Consider the following 25,026-nt stretch of genomic DNA (forward strand, 5'->3'; position numbering starts at 1 on the left):
TGAACTAAATGAACTTTTCCCCCAAAGGAAAAAAAGATCTTTTTCCCCAAAGAAATAAAGTTGCTGGTTTTTTTGACATCATACTTGCCAGCTTAGCCAGACTACTTTTGAATACATTAAATAATGTCATACAGACCTGCTGGACTGCAAGGCCAGCTCAAAAAAGGTAATTAAGGTAAATTTTATTGTAGCTTTGTATTCACAATTTACTAAAATATTCTCTTACACTTCTTGATCTTTCTGTTCCGCCTGTTTTTCACCCTATTTCTTCTCTTGAAGAACATGGAAAAAGAAAATCAGTAAAATCTATTTAGAAGTGTAGGTCTGCAGCTTTAGTTGCTGAGGAATTCAAAAGCCATAATTATCATGTATTTGCCTCCAAGCCAGTTATCTTTTGAAGTTGGGTATCTGACAGATTGTTGAATGAATATTTATTACTTGCTGTGAGATGAGAACACTTAAAAATCTTGTTCATTTCAGAAAAATCACAGTAGGTTTTGATATAAGTAGAGATGATGAACAGGATTCTTTATGTACTGTAAATGCCATCAAGAATTTGAGCTGATAAGTAGAGCTGAACAATTATGTATCTTCAAAGAATTTGAGTAGAGCCTGGAAGAGTGTAATCTGTCCTGCTAACCCAGTTGAAAATATCATCACTAAAAATGGCTTCAATGTCATTTAGCCAGATCATGTTTCTTTGGAAGGGAATTAAGTATCCAAATGGCATTTTGATTGTGCCAGTTAGATGGATTTTGGTTTTTAGTTTCTTTTCTAAGAACATAGTTTGCTTTGTAGTTATTATGGTAACTACTTGAATATCTGTGATGGCTAGAGAAATTTAATTGGAGATGGTTGGAAAAATTACTTTTAACTATGATTTTTCTTCAGATATCCCAGTGTTTGGGGGGAAGGGTTTGCTTTTTGCGTTTTGGGGGTTTTTTTTGGTTGGATTTTTTGTTTCAAATTGGATAAATTCTGGTGACAGAAGGGGATGGGTTTCATTTTTTATAGACACCTGCACAAAATCTGTACGTATTCTTCTGATCCAGCTGGTCACCCACAACAGGGAGTGTCTTAGGGTAGTACTGTGCTGTCATGTGAGGACCCCTTGTCCCACAAAAGGGTCACTAATCTCACCATGTTCCAACTCTAACAAAATGTGCATTCCCTCATTTTCCATTCTCCTGGATGGATGTATCAAATCTTACATGAAGTGACAAGAGAAACAAAAATACCAGCAATCTTTGAGTACAAAGGGAAGCAGAGCTTCAGTGCCCTGCTACTGCAGTTGTTTATAGCTTGTTCATTGGCATGTTAGGAAGAGCGTTTAATATGATTAATATGCAGCAGTGATATCTGTTTGGGTCTGCAGCAGTGTAGTCACCTTTACTTAAATGGCATTGACTGCCTGACTTGATTCCCTTCATATCTGGCAATACTTTTCATTGTGCTTTATATGTGAACTTTAATTTTTTCTACTAGACTGATGTGGAATAACTGCTATTAAGATTTTAGCTGTGCATTTAATTTAACAGAACTTTTAAGTCTGTTTTTTATGTTCTTTTGTTTTGGCCTTGAAGTTTTTTAAAGCAGTCTTAACAATCTGAGACTTTTTTATGGGTTTAAAATAAATGTGTATATTGAATTGTCTACTATATATTCTTTAGGATATAACCAACTTAAAAAGAAAAATCTGAATTGTGGAAAATGTAGATATGATCCTGTATGGCAGCTGTCAGATATGATAATGTGGAGATTCTAGCAATCAACTGAATATTTCTTAGTTCTTTTTAAATAGCAGCTTTGGTATTTCTATTTGTAATTAAAAATTAGCCAAGTGGTGAGGGTGCTTTATCTATAAAGCAGATTTCTGAAATGTTTTGAAGTCTGAAAAAAAAAAAAATCCAGTAATTAACAATCCAGTTTTAACTCATCTAAGGAACAAGCTCAGTTACAGGGCTTGTTTAAGGAACTTTTATTGGAAACTACTTTGACAAAGCTTTCATGGATTTAAAATGGCACTTTTTGTTAAAACATAAGATGCAACACAAAAAAAATTACAAATACAAAATTAGACATTGTGATGAATATTTCATACCTCTTTTCTTGACCAGTATAGATTAATAGTATTACTTTTGCTGTGACTCTACTGTCATTGATTTTAATCATGTTTATGGTTTGTGTCCTTACAGATAGAAATGCTTATTAGAAAGGAGGGTGTGGTTGGTGGGCTTGTGGGGGTTGGTTTTGTTGGTTGTTGTTTTGTTTGGTTGTTTTCTTTTCTTTTCCTAAGCTCCTGAAAGACTTGTTAATTGTGTTTTTATAACATTTAGTATCTGAAAAGAGAGGGAGGAGCGAACCCACTTAAATTTATCCAACAGTGTCTGCTTATTGGACAAATTGGAGAAACTAGTTCCTTATTTATTAACTCTTTTTACCTGAAATTTGTGGGAAAAACTTTTAGGAGTTTAATTTGCTTAAGCAAAGATACAAACTAGTTTTAAGTCTAGCAAAAATTATTTACAACGGGTTCCAGCCAAATAGCTAGCATTTGTAATATCTTTAATAAGCTGTAAGAGTCATGGTCTGGGGCCATTCATTTAGGAGTTGGACTTGATGATCATGATGGGTCCCTTCAAACTCAGAATATTGTGTGTTCCTGTGAAATGTAGAGAATAACTAAAATTATCAGAGTGAATGAAGGTGAAAATAGTTCATGAGACCATTTGTAAATAGAAATTCTGCATATATTAGAAGAAACAATTTGCTTAACTGATGCAAAGCATATTGGGGGAGACAGGAGCTTATTTAAATGTGAAACTGCTCTCTAGTGGTTGCATACGTAAGATGTTGGAAAGCATGCAGTCAATTTGGCCTTACCTCCGACTTCATAAACTTAGTGCAGAGTTTTAGAAACAGTAATATTTTTCAGCATATTTTCCTTTTTGAGTGTGACATACCCATTTTACTACTTAGTATGCTACACTAGACTCTTATAGTACTCCTGTTGGCTTTTATTTAGGAATTGAAACTAAATTCCACCTGTGTAAAAAGACTAGGGTCACACATTTATGATGGAGAAATTTCTTATCCATAAATTGCAGTAAGAAGTATCTGCAACAGTTACCTGCTAATATGTGTTACATGACTTTGCTGAGCATACAAAATTAGTTACTGAGTCTGATTGTCCTTTCCTTGCATATGTATATTTTCCTTTTTCTGTTGCAAAACACATGGGAGTTCATTAGATGTGTGTTTGCTTTCAATTCTAATTGAATCTGAAATTAAGTCCTCTGTTTTTTATCTACTTTATCTACTGCTTATCTAATATACAGATTGTCTAAAATGCATTCCGAGGAGGGATAATAGTTTAATACCTACTTTTTTTTTCTTAGAGTTGTCAGTCTACAGTGCCTTATTAAAAGAAAAATGTCTAATAGTTTCAGTACTGATATGGAATTGCAGTTTTAATTAAAGTTTGAAACTTTTTCTTCAACACATTTTTCTATGCCACATACTTAACATGCAAAAATATTTTAATTTACATTACCTCAGATCTTCTCCCTAGTTAAACTTGCTTCAGTGTGTCAAGGACAGTGACTTCAGTCGTTCTGTGCATACATAAAATAAAACACTTACGCGTTCACAAGATCGCAACCTGAAGAATATTTTTCCATAGTTTCATATCCTGATATATTACCAGAAGTATTATCTCTTTAGTACTTGTTAGTTTTACATTTTGATTTTAGTTATATTTGTTATTTTTTTCTTTTTTGAATGGACATCTGAACCATATAATATTATAATATATTTGTGGAGTTCAGAAGTCAAACCAACATGCTTTAAAAGGAATAAAATTCCTGTGCATTTGTTATGTAAACAGCAAAAGTTCTCAATCTGCAAACATTTTCTGTCAGTGGAATTTAAATTATATGCAGTTTTTCCATATGTAACTCTTCAATAGGAAGAGTCTGTTATGTCGATAGTGGGAATGAAAACTGAAGGGATTTTTAGACACTTAATATTGTCTCAAGGGGTTACTTATGTCCACCTTTACCCTGCAGCTGATTCTAGGTAATGTTAAATAAATCAATAAATAAAAAAGACTAATACTTAGGCTTAGCAGTTAAGTTACCAGTTTAGGCTCTTTCAAGATAAGTAGAATGTAGAGTCTTGTTCCCTGCAGATATTGAAATTACTAGTTCCTCTTCTATGCCCAAATTTCATGGCTTGCCATTTCAGACTCCAAACAGTCTTAACATTACAATATTATTCTCCTAATAATTACAATATTATTCTCCTAATAATTACAATATTATTCTCCTATAAAAATTACAATATTATTCTCCTATAAATTCTCCTAAATAAATTCCACTACTTATTTTCTTGCACCTAAGTAAATGTATTAAGGCATTTCAATTCCCAAATCACACCCTTTTGGAGTCTGAAATGTTAATTCTTTTGTAAGCTGCAAAAGACAGAACATATTCCAGTTTGTATCATCTAAAAAAACACAAGTAAACCCCAGAATTATGCTACTAGCTACTTGCCTGCATCTAAACTGATTCCATTGGAGGCCAATTTGACTACAATTTGGAATTATTATGATGAACGCACTGATTATTACTTTGTACATAGCCATTTTTTCTTGATGTATTGTAGTTCCCAGTATGGACTATTGATGGCTAAATAACTGATTTCTAGTAAAAATATATTAAATTAAATATAAATATAAATGTAATTTAAATATATTAAATTATATATATCTAATATTTATAATTAAATGTACAGTAAAAATATACTGAAAGATGACATGTATATTTCTTAGTATGTATCACTTCAGAGTAACTGAAGTAATTCTTCTCAGGCCTCAAATATTTGAATTTTAATTTTGCAGGCCATTATGCCTTATGACATGGTAGCAAACCAGGACTAATGGAGCTGGTACTTAGAATTAACAGTCATACTTAGTGTGAAGTTTAGATCATGTATTTATTCCATATTCAATTTTTAATAATTCGTAGTGAAAATCAGGGTGGTTAATGACATTTGATATTTAGATTTCAGAAGGTGTGTTCTCTGGTGCAGCAGTCTTCAGGAATTTTTCTCAGAAATGTACACCTTCATCATTCTCACATTGAGAAACAAAATTAACAGGAATGCTGTTCACACTCCAAATGCATCAATTTCTCTCTTCCCAACTAGAAATAGGTGGAGGACAAATACTCTTGTTTTGTCCCTAGGAATCTCTTATTGTGTAAAACTTAAACTTTCTTACGTGACCATTTTAAATAGTATTTGTTTTGTACTGTTAGTACAGCTTCTGAGTTTCTTCTAACTTAAGTGTTGAGGCACTGTGCTCACGTAGAACAGGAGAGTAATGGTGTTTGCAGTGTCCTCAACTCTTCCCTACATCAACTGCACAATCATTTCATGTACTTGTGGAAGAAGTCTCTTTCAAGAAAAAAATATTATAAACCCTTGAAAGTTCATATTTCTCAGATTATGTAGTCACCTTGAAAGTCACTTAACTGAAATCTCAGTTTCTGATGTACAAGTTTGTACCTCTGTAAATTTTAGGAAAGTTCTCCCTCTCTGTTGCACATCTATCTTAGATTTTAAATCCAAATTTGCATTGTTACATATCTCTTTTGTCACATAGATCGTTGCTATTTATTTGCCATCTGTTTGGCTCTGTCTGAGAGTGAACCCAGTGGATCTAGGGGACTTTAGAGTACGATAGTCTGCTAGAGACACTTTGAAGAGAGAATTTTTTAGTCCCACCATGCATTCCTTCTATTTGTATCAGTCTTTTTGCCACTTACAGAGGATGGAGAGATATAGAGGCCTCTTGAGAGCTTTCTGTAAGGATACTTCAAGGAATTGCCTGTAGTGGTGGGGCAAGAAGATCACCTTGTTAATTACAGACACTGTTATGAAAAGAGTAGTAAGAAGATGGTTTGAGGCACTAAGAAGCTGAGGAAAATTGGTTTTGGCATTTTTGCCTGGGTGTTTAGCCTAAAGCTTAGAGGAGCAGTAAGCTCAGATTTAATGTTTAGTGAATGTAAATTTAAATGCTAAGAACAGTCTTCCTCTCCCAAGAAAAGGAAAACATCTGCAGTTTCGTTTGGAAGTTTGAAAAATCCATTGGCTAGAGAACAGGCAAGGTGTAAAAGAGAAACATGAAGAATGCTTACTATGTCACTGAGACAGAGGTTATCCAAGAACTCCGGCCAAGATAAAACCAGTATTGTCAGTAAATACTGTTTTTCAAGGGAGTTTGCAATGACTGTGCTACCAGAGCATCATCTGGGGAATATGACTATGTGGAAGCATACGGCTTTGATTATTAAACTAGTTTTAGTTTCACAAGATGAAGTTAGGACAAAAGACCAGATGTTTGCCTAAAGACTAGTGACTATTTTCAGAATCATATTAGTATACATAGTCAACAGGCAAATGCCAAAATGTGTTTATTCATGTAGGAATTGTTACAGTATCTTAGTAAATTATAACTATTTTGAAAATTCCTTTCTTTAACTCAGAAAAATTAAAAGCATTACACAAAGCAGCTTTGAATTTGCTGGCTATTAATGCTTTGTGGTGTATCTTTTTTCTACAATAGTATTTTTTTCATGGGATTGTCACATGTTCAAGATAGCTTTGTTTTATTTATCAGGTAGCCCGTGGAAGGTTTTCTATTTCTTCCTTTGCACTGTCTTTTTATTTTGTTTTGTTATTACAGCTACAAAAGACCATGGTGGCAAGATGGTAATGTCTCTTGCTTTCATTTTGTTATCCTTGCTAATACTGCAGGGGTCAGGTTTGTAAGCAAATGAAGCTCAAACCAAAACCACTGTCGCATCTGTCCTTGCGGTCACGTTACCTCTTTGATTGCCTACAGTAGCACAGGGGTAGTCTCAGTTTCGTTCATGCCTCTTCCTTTAATTGAGGCTTGTTTACATTCTTGAATGAAGTATTACTGTAATGCACTGGATATTATCAGTGTGGTTATAGCAAGAAAATTCAGTCAGTCAAATCTCTGTGTAAATTTTTATTTGTACTTTACTAGTAGTGGTGTGGGGGGATAAGACAAAATAGTAGACAAAATAATTAGATAGATTTCCACAGGTATTTTACTTGACTGCCAGCTTATCTTCCTATAACATACTCGTTATGTTGCAAATATAATGAAAAAGTGAAAATTTTGATAAGCACCTTTGTTGTTTTTTCAGACACGTGAATATTTCAATTACTTTATTTACATGTAATTCTGCATGTGAACTGGTTGCATGCTGATTTACAGTAAATAAAGGTAAATAGGGTCACTGAGTTGTGTTTATACGTCACAGTGGTACTGTTCTTGCATGGTTTTATCTTGCATGACAATGGAATATTGTTTGTATTACATGTATAACATGTCTTGTGGTTTATGCATGCTGCACTAATCTCTGTGTTAAATCTGTCCCCTCTTTATTCAGAGCATGCTGTCTCGGTCCTTTAATTCCAATTATGCTGCAGTTAGCAGCTTTCACTATGGCAGCTCTAGGGATCTGCATGGCAGCCAGGGTAGTGTTGCCTTGAGTGTTGCAGACGGAAGAGGTTCTGGTGTGCACATTGTTCGAGTGAGTACCTACAGGAGGCTATTGCAATATATAGCGGGGGAAAGAATAAACTGTAAGGGGGTCCTTAAATTGATACAGTTATCCTTTTACATATGCACAATGCTTTATTAAAATAATATAATTTATATGCTGAAATTATTTTTTAGGCATGAAATATTTTACCTTTGCTTCATATGCTATAAACTTATTGCAGGGCTTTTCAGTTTAATGTCATGAAGTTGAGTAGTCTAACTGGCTTTGTAGATGGTTGAATATGTGTAGAACTGTCTGATTTCATTGTACATTTGTGATCAAAAGATTACCATTCTGAATTTAACCTAGCCTGATAAGGTTTGAACAAAATCTGACTATTATTCTTCCTCCCCCAAAAGAAATTCTGATGATATAAACTGTACTGTAAGATACTGTAGGCATTCAAGAAAATTTGTAGTCAGAAAATATGAGGAAATGAGCTTTTAAATGAGCACTCTGAGTAGTGTGTATGGCATCCCTAGTGAGCTGGATAAAGTCATCAGGAGACTTCCTTGAATCTTTGACTAGTTAATCCCTCGGATTTGTTAATTAATTTACTGCTGATAAAAGACACCTCTGCAGCTGTGGGATTTTTAAATGTCCATCAGAATTCTATTGGGTGTATGTCTTGGTTAGTGAGATTTTCTGCACAAATAATGTCCTAGTTAATAAAAAAAGATAAAGAAAGATAAAGCCCTTAAAATTTTTTATCCTGAGTTTCTATTGAGAATTTTTAGTTTTTATTATATAAAGACTTGTCTTTACCACTTCATTCTGTTTAAAGCATCCCCAGGCTTCTGCTCCAGGAGACCAATGCCAGGATGAAGTATTCATTTCGGGACAGCAGAATTACTCATCTGCCACGCTTAGTCTCAAAGATGTTCCTCCAGACAGCATCAAAAAAACAGCTGTGCAGGTAGCTGTCTGCATGACAACATGGATAGGACATTATTTGCTTTTATTCTTAAGTCTGTATATTTTATTAGCAGTAGAAACTTACATTGGGATAGCAGTTGGAACTAGGGCTTCTTTAAAATGTAATACACAAGCTTCAAAAGTGACAAAAATGAAACAGCATCCTCAATGAAATGGTTGACTCTATGAAGGAAGATGGTTCTTACTTTTCTTCAGTAGGTAATTTGGAAAAAGAAATCTGCAGCCAAACAAGTACTTGCAAGTGAAAATTGAAATATAACAGATGATTTCTGAAAAGTAATACGAAGCTGATTAAACCTTCTAAAAAACAAACTTGAAATGTGTTGTGATGAAATTGTGATGATAAACCAGAATTAGTAGGAAACACTTTGTATTCATCTCTAAGCACCATGTCTGGAAGTGGGTCTTACTACCATGAAACTAAATGGATTTTTGTAAATTAATCAGCAGAAGTTGATTTTACTCTTACACCTTCAGTAATTTCAGTTGCATTTCTACAGACAATGGGTATTGGGAACTTGCACAGCTGTGGATACATTTTACCTATATAAACTCTACCTCTGGCAACAAAAAAGTTTTCCTGTTATACTTCAAGTTTTCAGAAAAGGCATGTATATTAAATATATATGATCTGTAAATAATCTGAAAATGTATTATAGACACACATTATAATTTCTCAGAATCAGTCTGACATAAACTCAACAGAGCAGATTCTGATATGTGTCCATTCACATAGCATGGTTACAGGTTGAAATTTGCACACTTGTTACTTGTAACACTGAGTGAGTATTTTAACATCCTTGTATCCCATAACTAATATGATACGGGTGGCAGGCCAATCTGTTACTCAAGTGTATAGCAATTTTGGAATTATACAGATGAATCAGTGACTAATTAAGGTGGATAACAGCATGAGATGTAATGGAAAGGGGGTAAAAAGGCAGCGCATCTCAACACAGCTTCAGTGAGGAAACATTGCCAGCTCCAGCATCATTCCTGGTGATATGATTGGAATGTTCTTTATGTCTTGACAGCTGTGTACCTCACTGCTGCTTGTCATCATTATTCCTATCAATCAGTTACATATCCATTAAGAAAAGAGTTACATTTTTTGGAAATACTACAATTTTGATATTAAGATCTTGAGCTTGGATGGGAAATTGCTCAAGGAGTTTTCTTGTGAAGTGATCACCATAATATACTTGGTGAGCATGTAGTCTGCCACGCCTGGGATAGGGAGTGGGAATTTTTATTTTTCTATGATCTGTTGGAAATTGTTACAAAATCTCTGAATTTTTTGTAAGAAAAGCACAGACTATAATGGCATGAATCAAGTGTCAATACCATCAATTGCACTGCTGGAAAATAATATTTGGGGAAACTCAGTGAAAAAACAAGTGCTGAAAGCAAAGGCTGTATATTTTGTGCTGATAAATTAGCACTCAAATAAAGATTTTGTTTTTTCAAGTTGTTCAGTAGGTCAGAGCTGATAGCTATAAACAAAATGGATGTAATTGTACATGATCCAGAAGAGTAGTTTTAATAATGTTGCTGAAAATTAAGAGCAGTCACATATGAGAAGAATTGAATTAATGAAGCAAGAATTGAGGATTACTGGTTATAAAATGTATGACCTTGATAATTTTTTTTTTCAGATGCCTTTAACAAATGGACAAATGTGCCAGCCTCAGAGGCTTCCAGCAAACTACAGCCAAGTCCATCATCTCCCTCCTCAATCATCAGTCGCAAGACATCCATCTAGAGAGCAATTAATTGATTATCTGATGTTGAAAGTTGCCCACCAGCCTCCCTATACCCAGTCCCAGTGCTCTCCCAGACAAAGCCATGAGCTGGCAAAGCAAGAGGTAAGAGTAAAATCTGTCTGACAGATACAACATCTGTCAGTCAGAGACCTTGTTACATTCTTTTCATTTATTATCATTTCTCTGTAGATGGTGACAGAAGCAATATAGGGATTTACCTCCACCAAAAGATCTCAGATAAATTCTATCCCTCAGATCACACATTCCTTCCAGTTTTGAGAGAAATGTGGTAGGATTTTAACTGAATGCAGCAGAAACTTTACCTTGCATCTTTTTACTGAGCTAAAAATTAATTTCTCAACTAAATTTATTTATCTCTGCTTCAATATTTAGCTAGTAACTGAAGAAAACACAAAGTCACAGTACAACTTAGAGTACTTTGCATCTGGAATGGTTAAACCTGCAAGTGCAGAAATGTGTATCCCTAAGCAAAAATCCATTAAAATGTTGGAGCAATCTGATGCATACCTGATAATTATGTTTTGTTTATGATAGATATGTATATAAGAAATTCTTACACCATTTAATGACCCTGTCCTTGCGACAGCCCTCTTTCTATATTGTTTTTTTGAAAAAATCCTGATAACTTCATTTTCATGCTGTGCTAGAATGAGAATGTCCACTTCCTGTGTAAAATAAGTTTTTTATTCATCTCTTCTAGCAAGAGAAAGAGGACAGTCTTGGCTATGTACCACTTGCAGTCAAAGTAGGAATGAGGCTTGATTTTCAGAATTTACCTAGAGGTAGCAAAGAAATAGGAGGAAGAGATTCTTTCACATAAGCATGTATATTTGCTGGGGGCATGAAAGTAACCCACTTAATATTGAAATATCTCTGAATTTAAAGCCCATGTGACTTATTATTATAATAATAGTGTTATTGGAATAAAACTTAGGTACAATCTGCATCATGTTATATTGCAATCTTGTTCTGCATTAATATTATGAGGTATAATAATCTCTGACCTGCTTTTTAATTTTTTTTAATTTCAAAGGTTTTATTCACCTGAATTCCTAATAATTTCATTACAGTAGCTTTGAATATAGATTTTTCAGCCAATTAATCTTATTTTGATTACTAATTACTTAGATTCGAGTGAGAGTTGACAAAGATCCAGAACTTGGATTTAGTATATCAGGAGGAGTTGGAGGGAGAGGAAATCCATTCAGACCAGAAGATGATGTAAGTATTCTATACTAATGCTTCTTGAAAGCCTTCTGATCTGTGATGTTTCTCATGTTCAGCAATGGGAGGAAAGAAACTATATATATTTCTCAAACCACTACACACCAGGACTGGAAGGGAGAAAATTGGAAAATCATGTAGAAAATCAAGGTTGTAGGTGGTCACAGTTGAATGACACTACATATGATTATTCCAGATGAGTAGTTTTTTACAGTGGTTAACAGTTCTAGTTATCAGTTAGCAGATTTGAGATAGTGAATTGTGGAGTGTACAATTAGGAATCCTCTTATAAAAGAGATGGTGACTTAGCCTACAGCTCTATTTCTAGTAGTAGATAATTCATGTTGATATATACATCTGCCAGTTTAAACCAAGGTGGGTCACAATTATCTTTAAAGATAATTCTGTATTTTTAACATCAGGAAAGGGAGGCAGTTGTAAAAGTCAGAGACCTGTAGAATAGCATTGCATTCTCTTCTACTTAGGATGGAAATTTGAAAAACTGTTTTGAATTACATCTGTTTGATGCTATCCTGTTATTCATAAATAAGTTGTCAAAAATATTCCCACATCTGTTTTTCAAGGGCATATTTGTAACCAGAGTGCAGCCAGATGGACCAGCATCTAAGCTGTTACAGCCAGGGGATAAAATAATTCAGGTAATGTACCTAATGTAATTAATGACAGTAATGACTTAATTAACTAGCCTATGTAATATACTGGTTTGGTTTCAGTTCGCACCTAAGAGCAGAATGTTTACTTTTTTCTTTGGCATCTCTTTTGATTTTTTCTTTGGTATCTATTCCTGATACATTCTGGGATGAAACTTCATTTTCTGCCACCTAACACACCAATAAGTGACTCAGACTAAAGCACAGTGAATAATTTTTTCAAAGTCTGAACATTTTTCACACATCTGAAGACAAAAAAAAGTGACAAAAGAGACATTTCATTAGGCTGTACTATCATTCAGTTGCTGCATTTGTGTTCGTTCACATCGTGTTGAGAACAATGGTTGTCTGAACACCAACAGCTGCCCCTGACAGCTGCTCCCCACAGTTGCACTCTCCTGTTACATCCCTCTCCACGCTGCAGCTCCTGCCAGCCTTTGCTGGCCTTTGCTGCTCTTCCCCACTGGCAGGCCGGACATGCACGAGCCCTGGCCAGAGCTGCCCTTTGCTGCCTGGTGTCTGCTGGTCACAGCACGCACCTCCTGGCTGCCGTCTGCTCCTGGCCAGCCAAGTCACGCATTTCAGGAGCCATGCCTCTGGACTGCAAGCTGTGCTGTTGCTTTCTCTAGGAAGTCTATACCTATCACACCTTTTCTGCATTCGATTTGTTTGAAGTTGTCTTGTATAAATGATCTCGTAAGTTATTAGGGGAGGGGTCAGAGAAATTAACAGTACGTTTGTAGTGCCTTACTTTCTAAACCAAAATGAGCTAGTGGGACTTTTGAAAATTGTTCTAACTACCTTTAAATTCCAGAACTTGTTAAAAATAGTCATTTATCGTACCACGAAAATGTTGATGGAATCAACTGTGCTGCATTTCAATTTTCTAAAAACAGAACAAACAAAAAGCCCAAAACCAAACACCGCAACCCCTACTAGTGTCTCAATTAAACCACAACATCCTGTGAACCATATTCTAAAACAAAGCCAAATTGAAAACTCAGCCTAGTTCTTCAAATGAAAGATAAAGCCAAAAGGCACACAAGAAAACTGAACTGAGACTAAGTCGTTCCAGCTAAAAGATGGATTGTTCTTAAGCACAATAAATAATTTCTACTTGTCTCTCCTCACTGGATGAGAGAGGTCCTAGTTCTCTTACTGATACAGGGATGGTGATAACCTAACACCCAGGGTTACCAACACATACATGAACAGGAAGCATGTTAAAACTTTGAAAAAACTACTAGCACATTTGTTACGTATTTATAAAGTGGAACATACCTGAAAGGTAATTTCTGTTTTGTGGTTTATTCCTGTCTTTATAAATGCCGTGCAGACAAATCAAATTACTTAATGAAGATTTTTTTATGTTGCCACTGCTTGGGGTTTTTGCTTATTGTTTAATAAGGGATTCAATTTGAAAAAGAGCTCAAGAGCAAGTTGCACTTCCATGCTTAGACAATCACAAGCCACTTTATTTCTCATAACAAAGAGTATTTTGTAATGTAACAGCACATTCTTTTTAGCTGCGATAGCCCCAGTGATGATGTAATGACAGTCCCACTCTGTCTTGAGCCACTCAGACTTCATTTTTTTAATGAATACCATCTCTTCCAAAATGCCTTTGCTATGCTTGATTTTGCAATGTTCTCTGTAAAACATTCAGTAGGCATGCATATTACAATGCATGTCTAATACATATTTTTAATAAAAGTACACTATATGATGAATGACTAGATAAATGAAAGTAAGACTTAAGACTAGACTAGGACATTCTGTACAAATTATGATTTGAAAGGGTTGTTGCCACTTTTGTTCTCTGAACAGTCTACATAAATCTTCCTCTGCAAATCTAGAAAGATGTGAAAACCCCTGGTTTTCTAACCAAGGGTTCAGCTGGTAAAACAGTGATGGGATAAGAACTGTAACATTCAAAATGTCGCTGCTAAGGCACAGAGAGCACATCCAGTTCTCTGTTCCCTGTCATCACACAAGCAGCTCAGGGAAAAAGATGGGATGCACAGCTGGAAGCTGTAGCAGTTTAAATGGACAAATTTCTCCTTTTGCAATATTTTGCTGACCAGGTTGAGCATGATCTTGCTCTGGTACACTCAGAGGAGTTGAGCTGTAGCCACGTTTTCCCTGTCTATTGTAGGCCACTTGGGCCTGTCTGTGATTGCCAAGACAAACTTGTCCAAGAATAACAATATTGTTTAGAGTCTCCACAAATACAAGTTGGAGATTATCTCAGAGTCTAACACCAAAAAATGGCTCCCAGTGCCATTAATGTTTTTGTCACAGGACTCAATAGTTTTAATTTATCACAGATGCCATCTCTAATATTCTGATACTTAAAATAGGTTTGTGTCATTTGTAGCCCATTTAGGATTTTTTGGTGTGGCTGTATTACAGCTGATGTGTTAGATGTCTGATGTTAATAGCTTAAACTGCAGTTTTATTTTGGTTATTTGCAATATTCTTCCAAGGCTGATATGGTAATTTAGTTTTTTGTAGCATGCGGGTACAAATTCAAGTAATCTGCAGTGATTTATTCTCCGCATTCATATAGAAACCTTAAGGCTTAAATAAACATACATGAAGTAATGAAATATCTTTTACTAACATGGAATAAAGACTGTCATTTTCAATTTTAAATATTTCTTTTTAGGCTAATGGATACAGCTTCATCAATATTGATCATGGACAAGCAGTGTCGTTGCTAAAGACTTTTCAGAATGCAGTGGAACTCATCATTGTGCGAGAAGTTTCTTCATAAGTACCGTGGATTGTGGGGATAAACCAACAGAATTAATTGAAGGACTATGGGGAAACTGAATATTTTGCATATTTTTATACATTAAAAGAACTCAGAATTATGATCAAAATTTGTACAGGAAATACTGAACTTGTGGTTAAAGGGGGAAAAACCACTGTAGAGAACATACAGGAAATAATTTTGGAAATGTGTATGGTGAATCAACTTCTTTTTAAGCATTATAGCAATTTAAGGATCACTTCTCCAAGAACAAACCTGTGTTGTTTTTTTGTACAGATGGTAGGTTTATTTTTGGATAATTCATACACATTACTAAACTTTGTGCAAGGCTTTGCGAAGCCTCAGTTGTAGCCAATGGACAGATGGCAGGGCTGTCTGTCCTGTAGCTGTTTATTGCCTTTATTTTTATTCACCAGATATTAATGTGTTACGCTGAACCACTTCTGTAGATACGAACGGGGATATGAAGTGTTGGCTTTGCTATGTGCACATTGTATAGATGAATGGGTAGATGGAAGGTGGTGCTGGTTGGACGGAATAAAGGTCAGGTGAAACAATTATCTGCTATCTAAATCTGGAATCAGGAGAGAAGAAAAAGTGTTTAGTTCTGGAGTGTACGTCTACCAATAGAAAATGCAATAAAAGCTTACGGTGTTTTTTTAGGAAGACTGTAACTACAAATTTGTGATATTATACAGGATTTGTTCTTAATGTAGTCATTGAATATTCATTTGCCACATGTCATTCATGTTTAGTTGTTTTCTTGCATACGTAATTTTTTCAGCTGTACTGTGGAATTGTGCCCAGAGATTTTTCTCTGCTATGGAAATCCCCAATTTTGTGGAAATGGTGATAATTTTATCTTTATAAAAAATACTCCATTTTAAGCTGACAGATTTTAAAAATGAAACTGAAATGGCCAGTTTTTAAGATTGTTGCCTGTAATATAAATTTAAACATACACAAATGATGCAGGAAAGGTTATGAAAGACATCTCAATTTTTTTGGCCTCTGCATTGCCTTGTTAATCAAAAAGGAAACCATACACATGGAGCTAGGTAACCAAAGCAAGTTTGTGAAACTTTGAGCAGTGATGGAGAATTGCTGTGGTGAGATGGAGAGTAAAGGGAGGGTGTACTTAAAACTCACCAGTTCGTAATGAGGTTTCTTAAAGGGCTGTTCCTACAGGTAACATTAAATGTGAACTAGACACTTCAGAGTCATTAAAGGGTTTCTGATTACATTGATGTAATAGTGATTTACCACAGGCTGCCTTTGTTCCTTATTACTGTATAAAAGGTTCAATTATGCTTCTATTAATTTTGTTTACCAGAAACATTATCTTTCTCCTTTGTAATTGAATAGAGACTGCATAGTCTGCAGTGGTAATTCATACACGGTTGTTATGGACCAGGGAAAAGTGCCATAGAAGACCGATAACTGTTTTTAATCAGGGCTAATAATTAGCCTGTCATTGGAGCAATATTCAATTATTGCAGTTCATTTTTAATTATGTACAAGTTGGTAGTTTGGGACAGGTATAAGCGCTTTTTTTCAACCCAAAAAGTAAATGCTTTTAATAAAGCTAGCAAAAACACCAGCTTCCTTTAGTTTTGGAAGAATGAGCTGGAAGAAAAAGGAATTATACGTAGCTAGCAGTAATAAACAGGCAGTACTTTTTTAATAAGTGAACTCCAATATTATTGCACTTCTTTCAAAGATGTTAACTATTGCTTATTGTACTGTGTATAGTTCTAATAATTTTAATTGAAACCCTTTAACAACTCTTTGTATATTTTAATTCTTTTTAGTTGATTTTCAGTAATATTTGCATAGAAAATGATTTTTTTGATATATTAGCAGAAATGTGCTGTATTTTGATAAAATTCACTTATTTTCTGTGTGCTGTTAATCTTAAAGAATGAGAAACATAGCTATATAATGGCAGGCTTCAGTGTTTAGTTGTCATTTAGTTTCTATTTTTTTATTGAAAATGCAAAATGTTCACATCACGTGTTCATTACTTTTAATCATGTTATTTTTATCACACACTGCCTTTTAATGGGGATACATACAGACAAGTCCTAAATTACCTTGGTCTTCTATAAAACCTGTATCTATGAGAAGGGAAAAGTCCAAAAAGCAGAACTGATTCTTTACTGATCTTGGACTGACTTTGTATACATTTTGCAGTACATTTAAATATATCACTGAGAAATTATACTGTATTGTATTTTGCTTTAATGGTAACAGAAGTTTTAAATGTTGCTGTGTCACTTAATTTTCAGATTTATGTATCACAGAAAAATTCTACCAAAAACTGTTCGGCTGGTAGAACTATATAAGTAGAGATTTATAGCAAGAAGTTTAGTACTTCTTGTGGAAATACTTGGCCAAAGCTTGTCTTCCGTCAGTTAGCAAATTAATTGTCTAATAAAACATGGATTATGCTGATTTTACTCACTAAATGTTTGAGTTTTCAGTGAATTGAAATGTGTTTGTTTTGTCAGTGTCAGTGTGTGAAGGTAAACATGTCAGACTAAATGATTTTGTGGGGAGTGGGAGAAAGAGGACTCCTTAACTAGTCCAGCCAGAATTCAAAGGAGCAGAGACAATATCAGCACTTTTCAGTTTGAATGCATTGTAAACTACATTTTGAATAGAATAAAATCCATCAGCAACCTGAGTTACTCAGCATGGCAGTGAATTGATGCAAACTGTGTTAATTCTTTCTATTCTTAATAGTTCATTAAAGAATCAGTTCAACTGATGTAATGAAAAGATGAAGTCTCCCACGTATTTATTATGTAAATACTTTTTTAGTTTCTTTTTTAAAAGAATTAAGAAAAAGTGTAAATACTTGAAATCATTCTATGAACACAGACATAGCAATAAGCAACACACAGAATCAAACATTCATTATTATTTTGGTTTTGTTTAGAAATATTCCCTTGTCAACAGCTATGTAATGTTTCTATTGATCAGCATTTATTCAACATTCCAAATTTTTGTATATAAGAAGACTGTTTCTGAGGTAACACATGGAGAATAGATAATAAACTAATGCTCTTTAAAGCTGTGTGAAATTGACTTATTTAAATTTTAGGAAAAATTCTCCATAACATTATTTAATTATCTACAGTTTTTGTAGACCTCAGTACTCAATCAATGTGCATTAGCAAAGTCTTATTTGTGTTCCTGCCTCTGTACATCTCAGTGCCCACGGGTCTGTTCTAAGTGATTTCCTTGCAAGACTGGGTTCTTCACAACAAAGAAATGTTTTTGTGAATAACCCCATGTGGTGGGTAAACCTTGCCTTGATGCCAGGTGCTCACCAAACTGCTCTATCACTCCCCCTTCCCTAGCTGCACAGGAGAGAAAATAAGATGGAAAACAGCTTGCATTTTTAAATGAGGCAGTTTACTAAAGCAAAAGAGAAAGTTTACTCACATACAAGCAAAGAGAAAATAAATAATTTTATTTTCTACTTCTTATCAGCAAGTGATGTCCAGCACTTCCAGGAAGCATCAGCACAGGCAGAGGTTGCTCCGGAATGCAAACACTTAAAAAACAAATGCCCCACCTTCATCCTCCTCTTCTTAGCTTTTTTTATCTGAGCTGATATGATGTGGCAAGAAACAGACCACCCTTTGGTGTGTTTGTGTTAGCTTTGTGTCCCCTTCTTGCTCACCCCCAGCCTACTGATGAATGTAAGGAACACCATGCTGGTGCTGTGCCAGTGCTGTACAGCAGTACTGTAGCTACCAGTGCAAAGCACAGCACTGTGAGGGCTCCTGTAGGGAAAATTAACTTCATCTCAGCTGGACCCAATGCATCCCAGTCTTGCAATAAAATCATATTAGGGCAGTAAGTGGCTACTGTCACAAAGAGAGGACTTCAGTTGCAAGTTTACTGCTTTTGATAGGCAGAGAGAAATGCCTAGGTTAGTGAGTAGGGTTAAAATTAAGAGTATGCTGAAAGCACTCTGAAGAGGTGTACAAGGATAATGTGATAGAGAAACTAAAGAGGTAGGCACAGCATTTCACAGGAGAGCTAAATTTGGCTTTACATCCAGTTTTCTTGAAAATCACAAAACAATGTGGTAACACAAATTGTTTCATCTTTTTGTCCTCTGATATACCAGTAACACTATGTTCTACTTCCTCTTACAGAAAACTGATTCTCACTATTAACAGGTTATGGCTCTGATGACCCTGGAGTGTTGGGCCCCTTGTTATTTAGGTTTTCTATATCTGCTCTCTATTTGGACATGATTTCATAACAGTTTACTTTTTCATCAAGCATCTGAGAATACTAGGTCTAACTTCTGTTTTTCTGCCTGCAAAACACTGCCTTCCTGCCTTCTCACTTTTTCGGTGAGAAGATGTATTTTTTGGTGTGCTGTCACTAGTGCCATGCATTATATTCAATTTTGGAATGTGTACGGAAGATTCTATTGCAATATCTATGAGATTGCCTTGAAACTGGAGCTCTGCTACACCATTAAAACTGCACTACAAGTAGGAGCCTTACATGCAGTGCTGGAAGCCACCAGTTTCCAGCTATTACCTTCCACTGCTATTCCACCTGTAATTCTGCTAGTGACAGACTGCCCAGGTCTGCACTGTGGGGCCCAAGGCTCTTGAAGCTATTGGGTCTGAAGAGGTCTTCTCTCCCCGCCAGGGCCTCCCAGGTTGCTGAGTTCCAAAATTCCTCTGCTTAGCAGCACAAGTCTTGCAGGAAAGGTCATGGGTGGGCCCTAGGTGCTCCCTCTGATCCAACAAGCCTCCTCCTAGTGCCTGCTGAAGGGTGAGAGGATCACCCTCTCCAACCAAGGGCAGCTGCAATGAAGGCTACATGCTGCACCAAGGGCTACTGACCACACTTGCTACAAGCCACCAGTGTCCCCAGGCCCCAGTCGCTCCCTTGCCTTGTACCTGGCAGCAGCAGGTCCCTCATTTTCCCTCAAGTTTCTCAGAGGGTTCCTACGAGCATCTGGTCTCTTCTACTGCTGTCTGAAAGCCTCATTTCAAGTACTTAACAGCATCACCCTTCCTTGCAGTTCAGGCCCTCTTCTCCCTGGGACTCCCTCATTTCCAGCTCTTTGCTCCCTTTTGTTTGCTGTACCTGAATACTGTCTGTGAGAATGTGACTTGTATTTCAGTTCTGCAATCTAACTATTTGAACTATTGCTTTGTATTAGGGATAAGCATTAGGTATGGAAAAAGTAGCAGCTGTTTGGCTTAAAGGAAAACATGAAATGAGCACTAAATCTAGTGTTTTAAACTGCATCAGAAATACTGTGCTCAGGACGTTGTGCCTATGGAAAGTAATTTGCAAGTGTGGATAAGCATTACTGAGCTGTGAAAGATTCAGTTAACATACAGGTTGCAATACTTGAGTCAGGACACTTTCAGCCCCTCATATTTAGATCAATACCTGATTAAAAGCTTTAGAGGTGCACTTGGAATGTGCAAGAAAACATATGACAAGGCTGGTAAGGTTCCTGAGATGGTCAAGAAGAGCTCCTCATGAAAAGTCATGTTGCTGAAGTAACAAAGTATTCTGCATGGCCCAATCATTAGATCATCAGGAATTAAATTTCTTATAACAGTAGTCTGCAACATCTATTTTTGCAGCTGCGTGACACAAGGGGGAGTGTGGCTCTGAGCTGCATCCATTTCATGAGGCATGGCTGGATGCTGCAAATGGCTGAAATGTTTATGCTTAAGTATTGTTCAAAGTAATGAAAAAAAAAACCTGGCAAAATATTCACTTTTGTTTGCCAGATGTGGAAATACTGACTGGGACAAACCTTTCATGGACTGTCTTTTAATAGAGAAAGTGGTAGCAGATGAATCAGATGCTCTACAGAGAAATTCTCATTTAACCGCTAATGTTGGTAATTTATGAAGGAAACTTTGGAGAAAAAAACAACATTAAAAAAAAAGAAAACAAGCAAAAAATGGGTAAAAGCTTTCTACTGAATTATAAGTATGCACTGGCAAAATACAGGATTTGTAAGTATAATGCTATGGCTCTTAACATCAGTGTTTTAGCATATTTTATTTATTTTCATCTGCAAAAACTTCCACTTACAACAGAATAATCAACAACTGGTTTTGAATATGGAGAAGGTATTTTTTGCTGAGAATGTTCCTGCCAAAAACTACTTCAGCTGAAAGCTATGGCTTCACTACAGAGAAACTGAGGTTTACTAATAAATATTGAAACAGATAGTAACAGCTGGTTAGCTGACATAATACTAAGTCCTGGAAAAATGAAATAATTATGTTAAATTGTCTCATTTGCTATCTGGCATGAGCAATGAATGATGAGGTGGGACTTGATGCATGCAAGGGTTAGAAATCATGCTGAAAACCTCCAAACAGATAAAACATCTAAACAAAATTTTTTTTCTGCTGCATTTTAATTTTATGAAAACACACTGGATGATTTCCTGACTCTGCAGTATACAATGTATGGTGTTATTTAATTGCAAATGTAGTTAATGTATTATAGATTGAATCATTATGTGCTTATATTTTAAGACATTTGAAGACACATAATAATACACACACAAAAAATCTTTATTAGAGTTACAACTTACCAAACTCACTTTGTTTTGTAATACTGCCTATTTTATGCAACTTAAAAAGGTGGAAGTAAAACATTAATGTTTATCTGCACCAAATTTTAAACTTTTGTTTAAAATTTAAATTCCAGTTTAAAATTAAACTCCAGTTTTCAAACTTCACATTTATAACAATTCTATTATATTCTTATGCCACAAAGAAAACTTCTTGCCCTACTCCTACAAAATGTGACTGAAAAGGAGAAGAAATTCATCCAAGTGAATTCAGTATTTTCTATCTAACACCTTTGAATTACCTTGTTCAGACATGGTTTTTTGAGGTTTAAAAACATTATCCCCTTATGTAGAATTACATGCTGTGATTCCCAGCAGGATAACCTCACAGCAAAGAAAAAAGATGCTTTTTTTCACTCCAGTGGGCACCTACCCAAACAGTTCCAATTGCATGTACTGCCACAAAAACAGCAAGTAGCAAATCTCCTAGCAGACACCCAGTTTAATTAAATTAAAAAAAAAAAAAAAAAGCTGAGTTTTTACATTTTCCTAGACACAAACATATTCACACATATGGGTATTAAAAGTATATCATAAAACTATTAGTTTATCTACTGACATTTAGACTTTTATATAGCTTTTAAAAAGGATTTCTTGAAATTCCCTTTTGAAGAAAAAATGATTCTGTAATCCAAGAAGTGTTCTCTGTAGAACAGATACTAAATTTCATAAGTAGAAATGCTGCCCTGAAAGGTAAGTGGATAGAGATTCTATTTTCAGATTAAGATTCTCAAATCTTAACTGCTTTTGTGCATTTTCCCTCAGTTTCTCAGTGGTGCAGATACTCCTCCTTTGTTAATATGTGTTTGGAGATTCAGAGTCAGCAACATTATCTCAGGTTGTCAGCGAACCCCCTCATTGTATTTTAAAGTAAGTTTAAAAATAATTGTAAGTCAAGATGAGCTACTCCATTTTTGATACAAGCAATTTTATGGGGAGAAGAATGTAATTGTAAAACACATTTCTAGAGCTGCTAACGTGACTCTTCTAATTGAAACTGCTGTGCTCAATACAGCAACCCTAAATTTTTTTCATGTGTTTGCTGTAAAACAGATAAAAAGCAGATGCAGAAATCTCGCAGCTGTTTCAGTTTACTTGTAAAGCTGACTGCCATCCAGAGGCAGCAAGTTTAAAGTGGTTTCAGCTGCTTACACTGACCATGTAGCATTCATCTGTTAGTCTCATCATAGGCAGGATTCTAAGATTTCTAGATGTGTAAACTTGAACCTGGGGAAAACAATTACTACACTAGAAATTTTATCTGGGAAAAATATTTTCATAATTTTTCTGGGTAGGTCTATAAATTGGTCTTATACTTTCGCTTTAAATGATTTTATAGAACTTTTGGGATTAGATTGTGGTGGATTGGAGATTGGAGATGTGGTGGATTGGAGATTACTACACAGAACCAAGCATTTGTTTTCTGTAAGATGTTTTTCTGTTCTACATGAGTCTTCTTTAAAAAAAATACATAAATTATACTAAGGCATGCATAAAAATGAGAGCAGTTACCTGATAAACCTTAAAGGCATAACAATGGAAAGGGGATAAAAGCCACATCTTGTACTTGGGAAGCACTGTGGATCTGCTGGAGTTTAGAATAAAGTCTGTTGTCTTTGAAATGTTCTGAAGTTAACATTTTCTGCTTTGTCTGTATTTGAAAGTTAGTTCAAGTTAATCTGATGTGTAAACATGTCAGTAAACTGGAACATGTGTCTGAACACAAACAGAAAACAGGAGTATCATCAGCAGTTTGTACCTGCAGTCTACCATGAGTAGTAGGAGTTGTCATTTGAAGATTATGCCTCTTGATTAATTTGCAAGAGAAGGAACATTCATGCTGAAGAAGAGAAATTGGTTTCCTGTGTTCTGCATCACTAGTCTACACAAAACACTGATATCTTGGTTATACAATACGGAAAGTTACTGTGTATGACAACAAATTTAGGTAGCACAGGCTATACAAATATATTGGCTTTTAGTGGCATTTTCATACTGCATTCCAAAGAGCAGTCAAAGAAAAATACTTTAGGGGTTTTATTGAACAAAGTTATAAAAGCCTTGAAAAAAGTCAAGATAAACAGTATTTGCTGCTTTCCCCATACTCATGAGCCAGTCATTTCACAGCAGCAGGAGGCTACCAGGTGGTCAGACACAGTTTTCTCTTTATAAGTCCATATTCACGACTCCCAGTCTTCTTCTTGTCATCAGCAAGCTTGAAAACGGCTGTCAGGGGAATTTGCTCCATGACTTTCCCAGGGACTGAGGTGGGGCTGATATCCCTCTAATTTTACCAATGCTCCTTTCCTGCCCATCTGCAATCTAGGGGTGACATTCTCCTCCCTAAACACCGTGACTTTGAAAGATAATTAAAAGTGGCCACACAGTACATTGGCTAGATTCCTCAATGCTCACAGAAACATCTCATCATGTCCTGTGACCTTGCATGTGAACAATTCCTTTAACCTGTTCTCCTCAGCTATGGGTACATCTTCTTTGCTCAAGCTTTCTCATTAGTTTCCAGGGCTTTAGATTTCCAGAGGCAAGTTTTACCAGTGCTGCAGGAGTTGTTGAATGTGAAGTTAAATTTCACTTCTCATAAATTGCTTAAAACTTAGAACTATTTTATTTTTACCAAATAATTGTTAGCTCTGTGGCTAATGTTATTTTTGAAGCCTTTAAGGTTTCATTTAAGGGAAGCTGATGAAACCTTCTAATGCTTCCTTCTTTTACCTCACGTGATTTTGATTCCCTCCCCCTGCAAAGTGCAGCAAATGCCAGAGATGTCCACCTCTACCAGACCACCTACTGTCTGCTTAAAAGGTGACTTCTTGTAATGAAAAGACTTTTCTCTTGATCCTCTAAAACAGCTTTTACTGTAACTTCCCTCTGAATTACCAGTATTTTTCTACTGGTACTTGCAATTAACATTATCCAGTAAATGCTTTTTAATCCTTATTGGAAGATCACAAAACACAGTCAGACAAATGGTTAATAGTCACTCTTGTTTAACGGCTTCACCATTTTACATTTAGGTAACCTGAAATTTAAGTTTACCTCCAAAGAGCCTGCGAGCCTGCGTAATGCCTTGTGTTTTGCTAATTAACCTGACAATCAAGGTGGAAGTGAAGGAATTTATTTACATGCACAAATGCAGTTAAGAACAAGTAAAAACATCTGAGCAAAATTGAATAGTAACTTGTACACATATTAATTCGCTTTGATTACAGCTAGTTTTCTCTAGGCCTACAGCAACTTGTAAGATCCAGGTCTGTTAGCCATTGAGTAGAGAGATGATGTTTGGGCACTGCTTGTACAATGATTCCCTTTCTGCATGCCTTTTCTT

General features: G+C 35.5%; 1 protein-coding gene across 4 annotated transcripts in view; it reads left to right on the forward strand.

Annotated features, from left to right (window-relative positions):
* ERBIN (erbb2 interacting protein) overlaps window positions 1-18,110 on the forward strand; it is a 121,133-nt gene extending 103,023 nt beyond the window's left edge. For 3 of the 4 annotated variants that reach the window (XM_064736726.1, XM_064736724.1, XM_064736725.1), the window contains 6 exons: window positions 7,485-7,628; window positions 8,425-8,556; window positions 10,232-10,441; window positions 11,489-11,581; window positions 12,169-12,243; window positions 14,924-18,110. In XM_064736726.1, coding sequence (XP_064592796.1) covers window positions 7,485-7,628; window positions 8,425-8,556; window positions 10,232-10,441; window positions 11,489-11,581; window positions 12,169-12,243; window positions 14,924-15,031 — 762 coding nt within the window. In that variant the 3' untranslated portion in view covers window positions 15,032-18,110. The remainder of the gene's footprint in view (window positions 1-7,484; window positions 7,629-8,424; window positions 8,557-10,231; window positions 10,442-11,488; window positions 11,582-12,168; window positions 12,244-14,923) is intronic. The other variant, XM_064736727.1, reaches the window with a different exon arrangement.
* Window positions 18,111-25,026: the final 6,916 nt, after the last annotated feature.

This window comes from Zonotrichia leucophrys, chromosome Z (assembly GCF_028769735.1).
Source record: "Zonotrichia leucophrys gambelii isolate GWCS_2022_RI chromosome Z, RI_Zleu_2.0, whole genome shotgun sequence".
Classification (NCBI taxonomy): Eukaryota; Metazoa; Chordata; class Aves; order Passeriformes; family Passerellidae; genus Zonotrichia; species Zonotrichia leucophrys.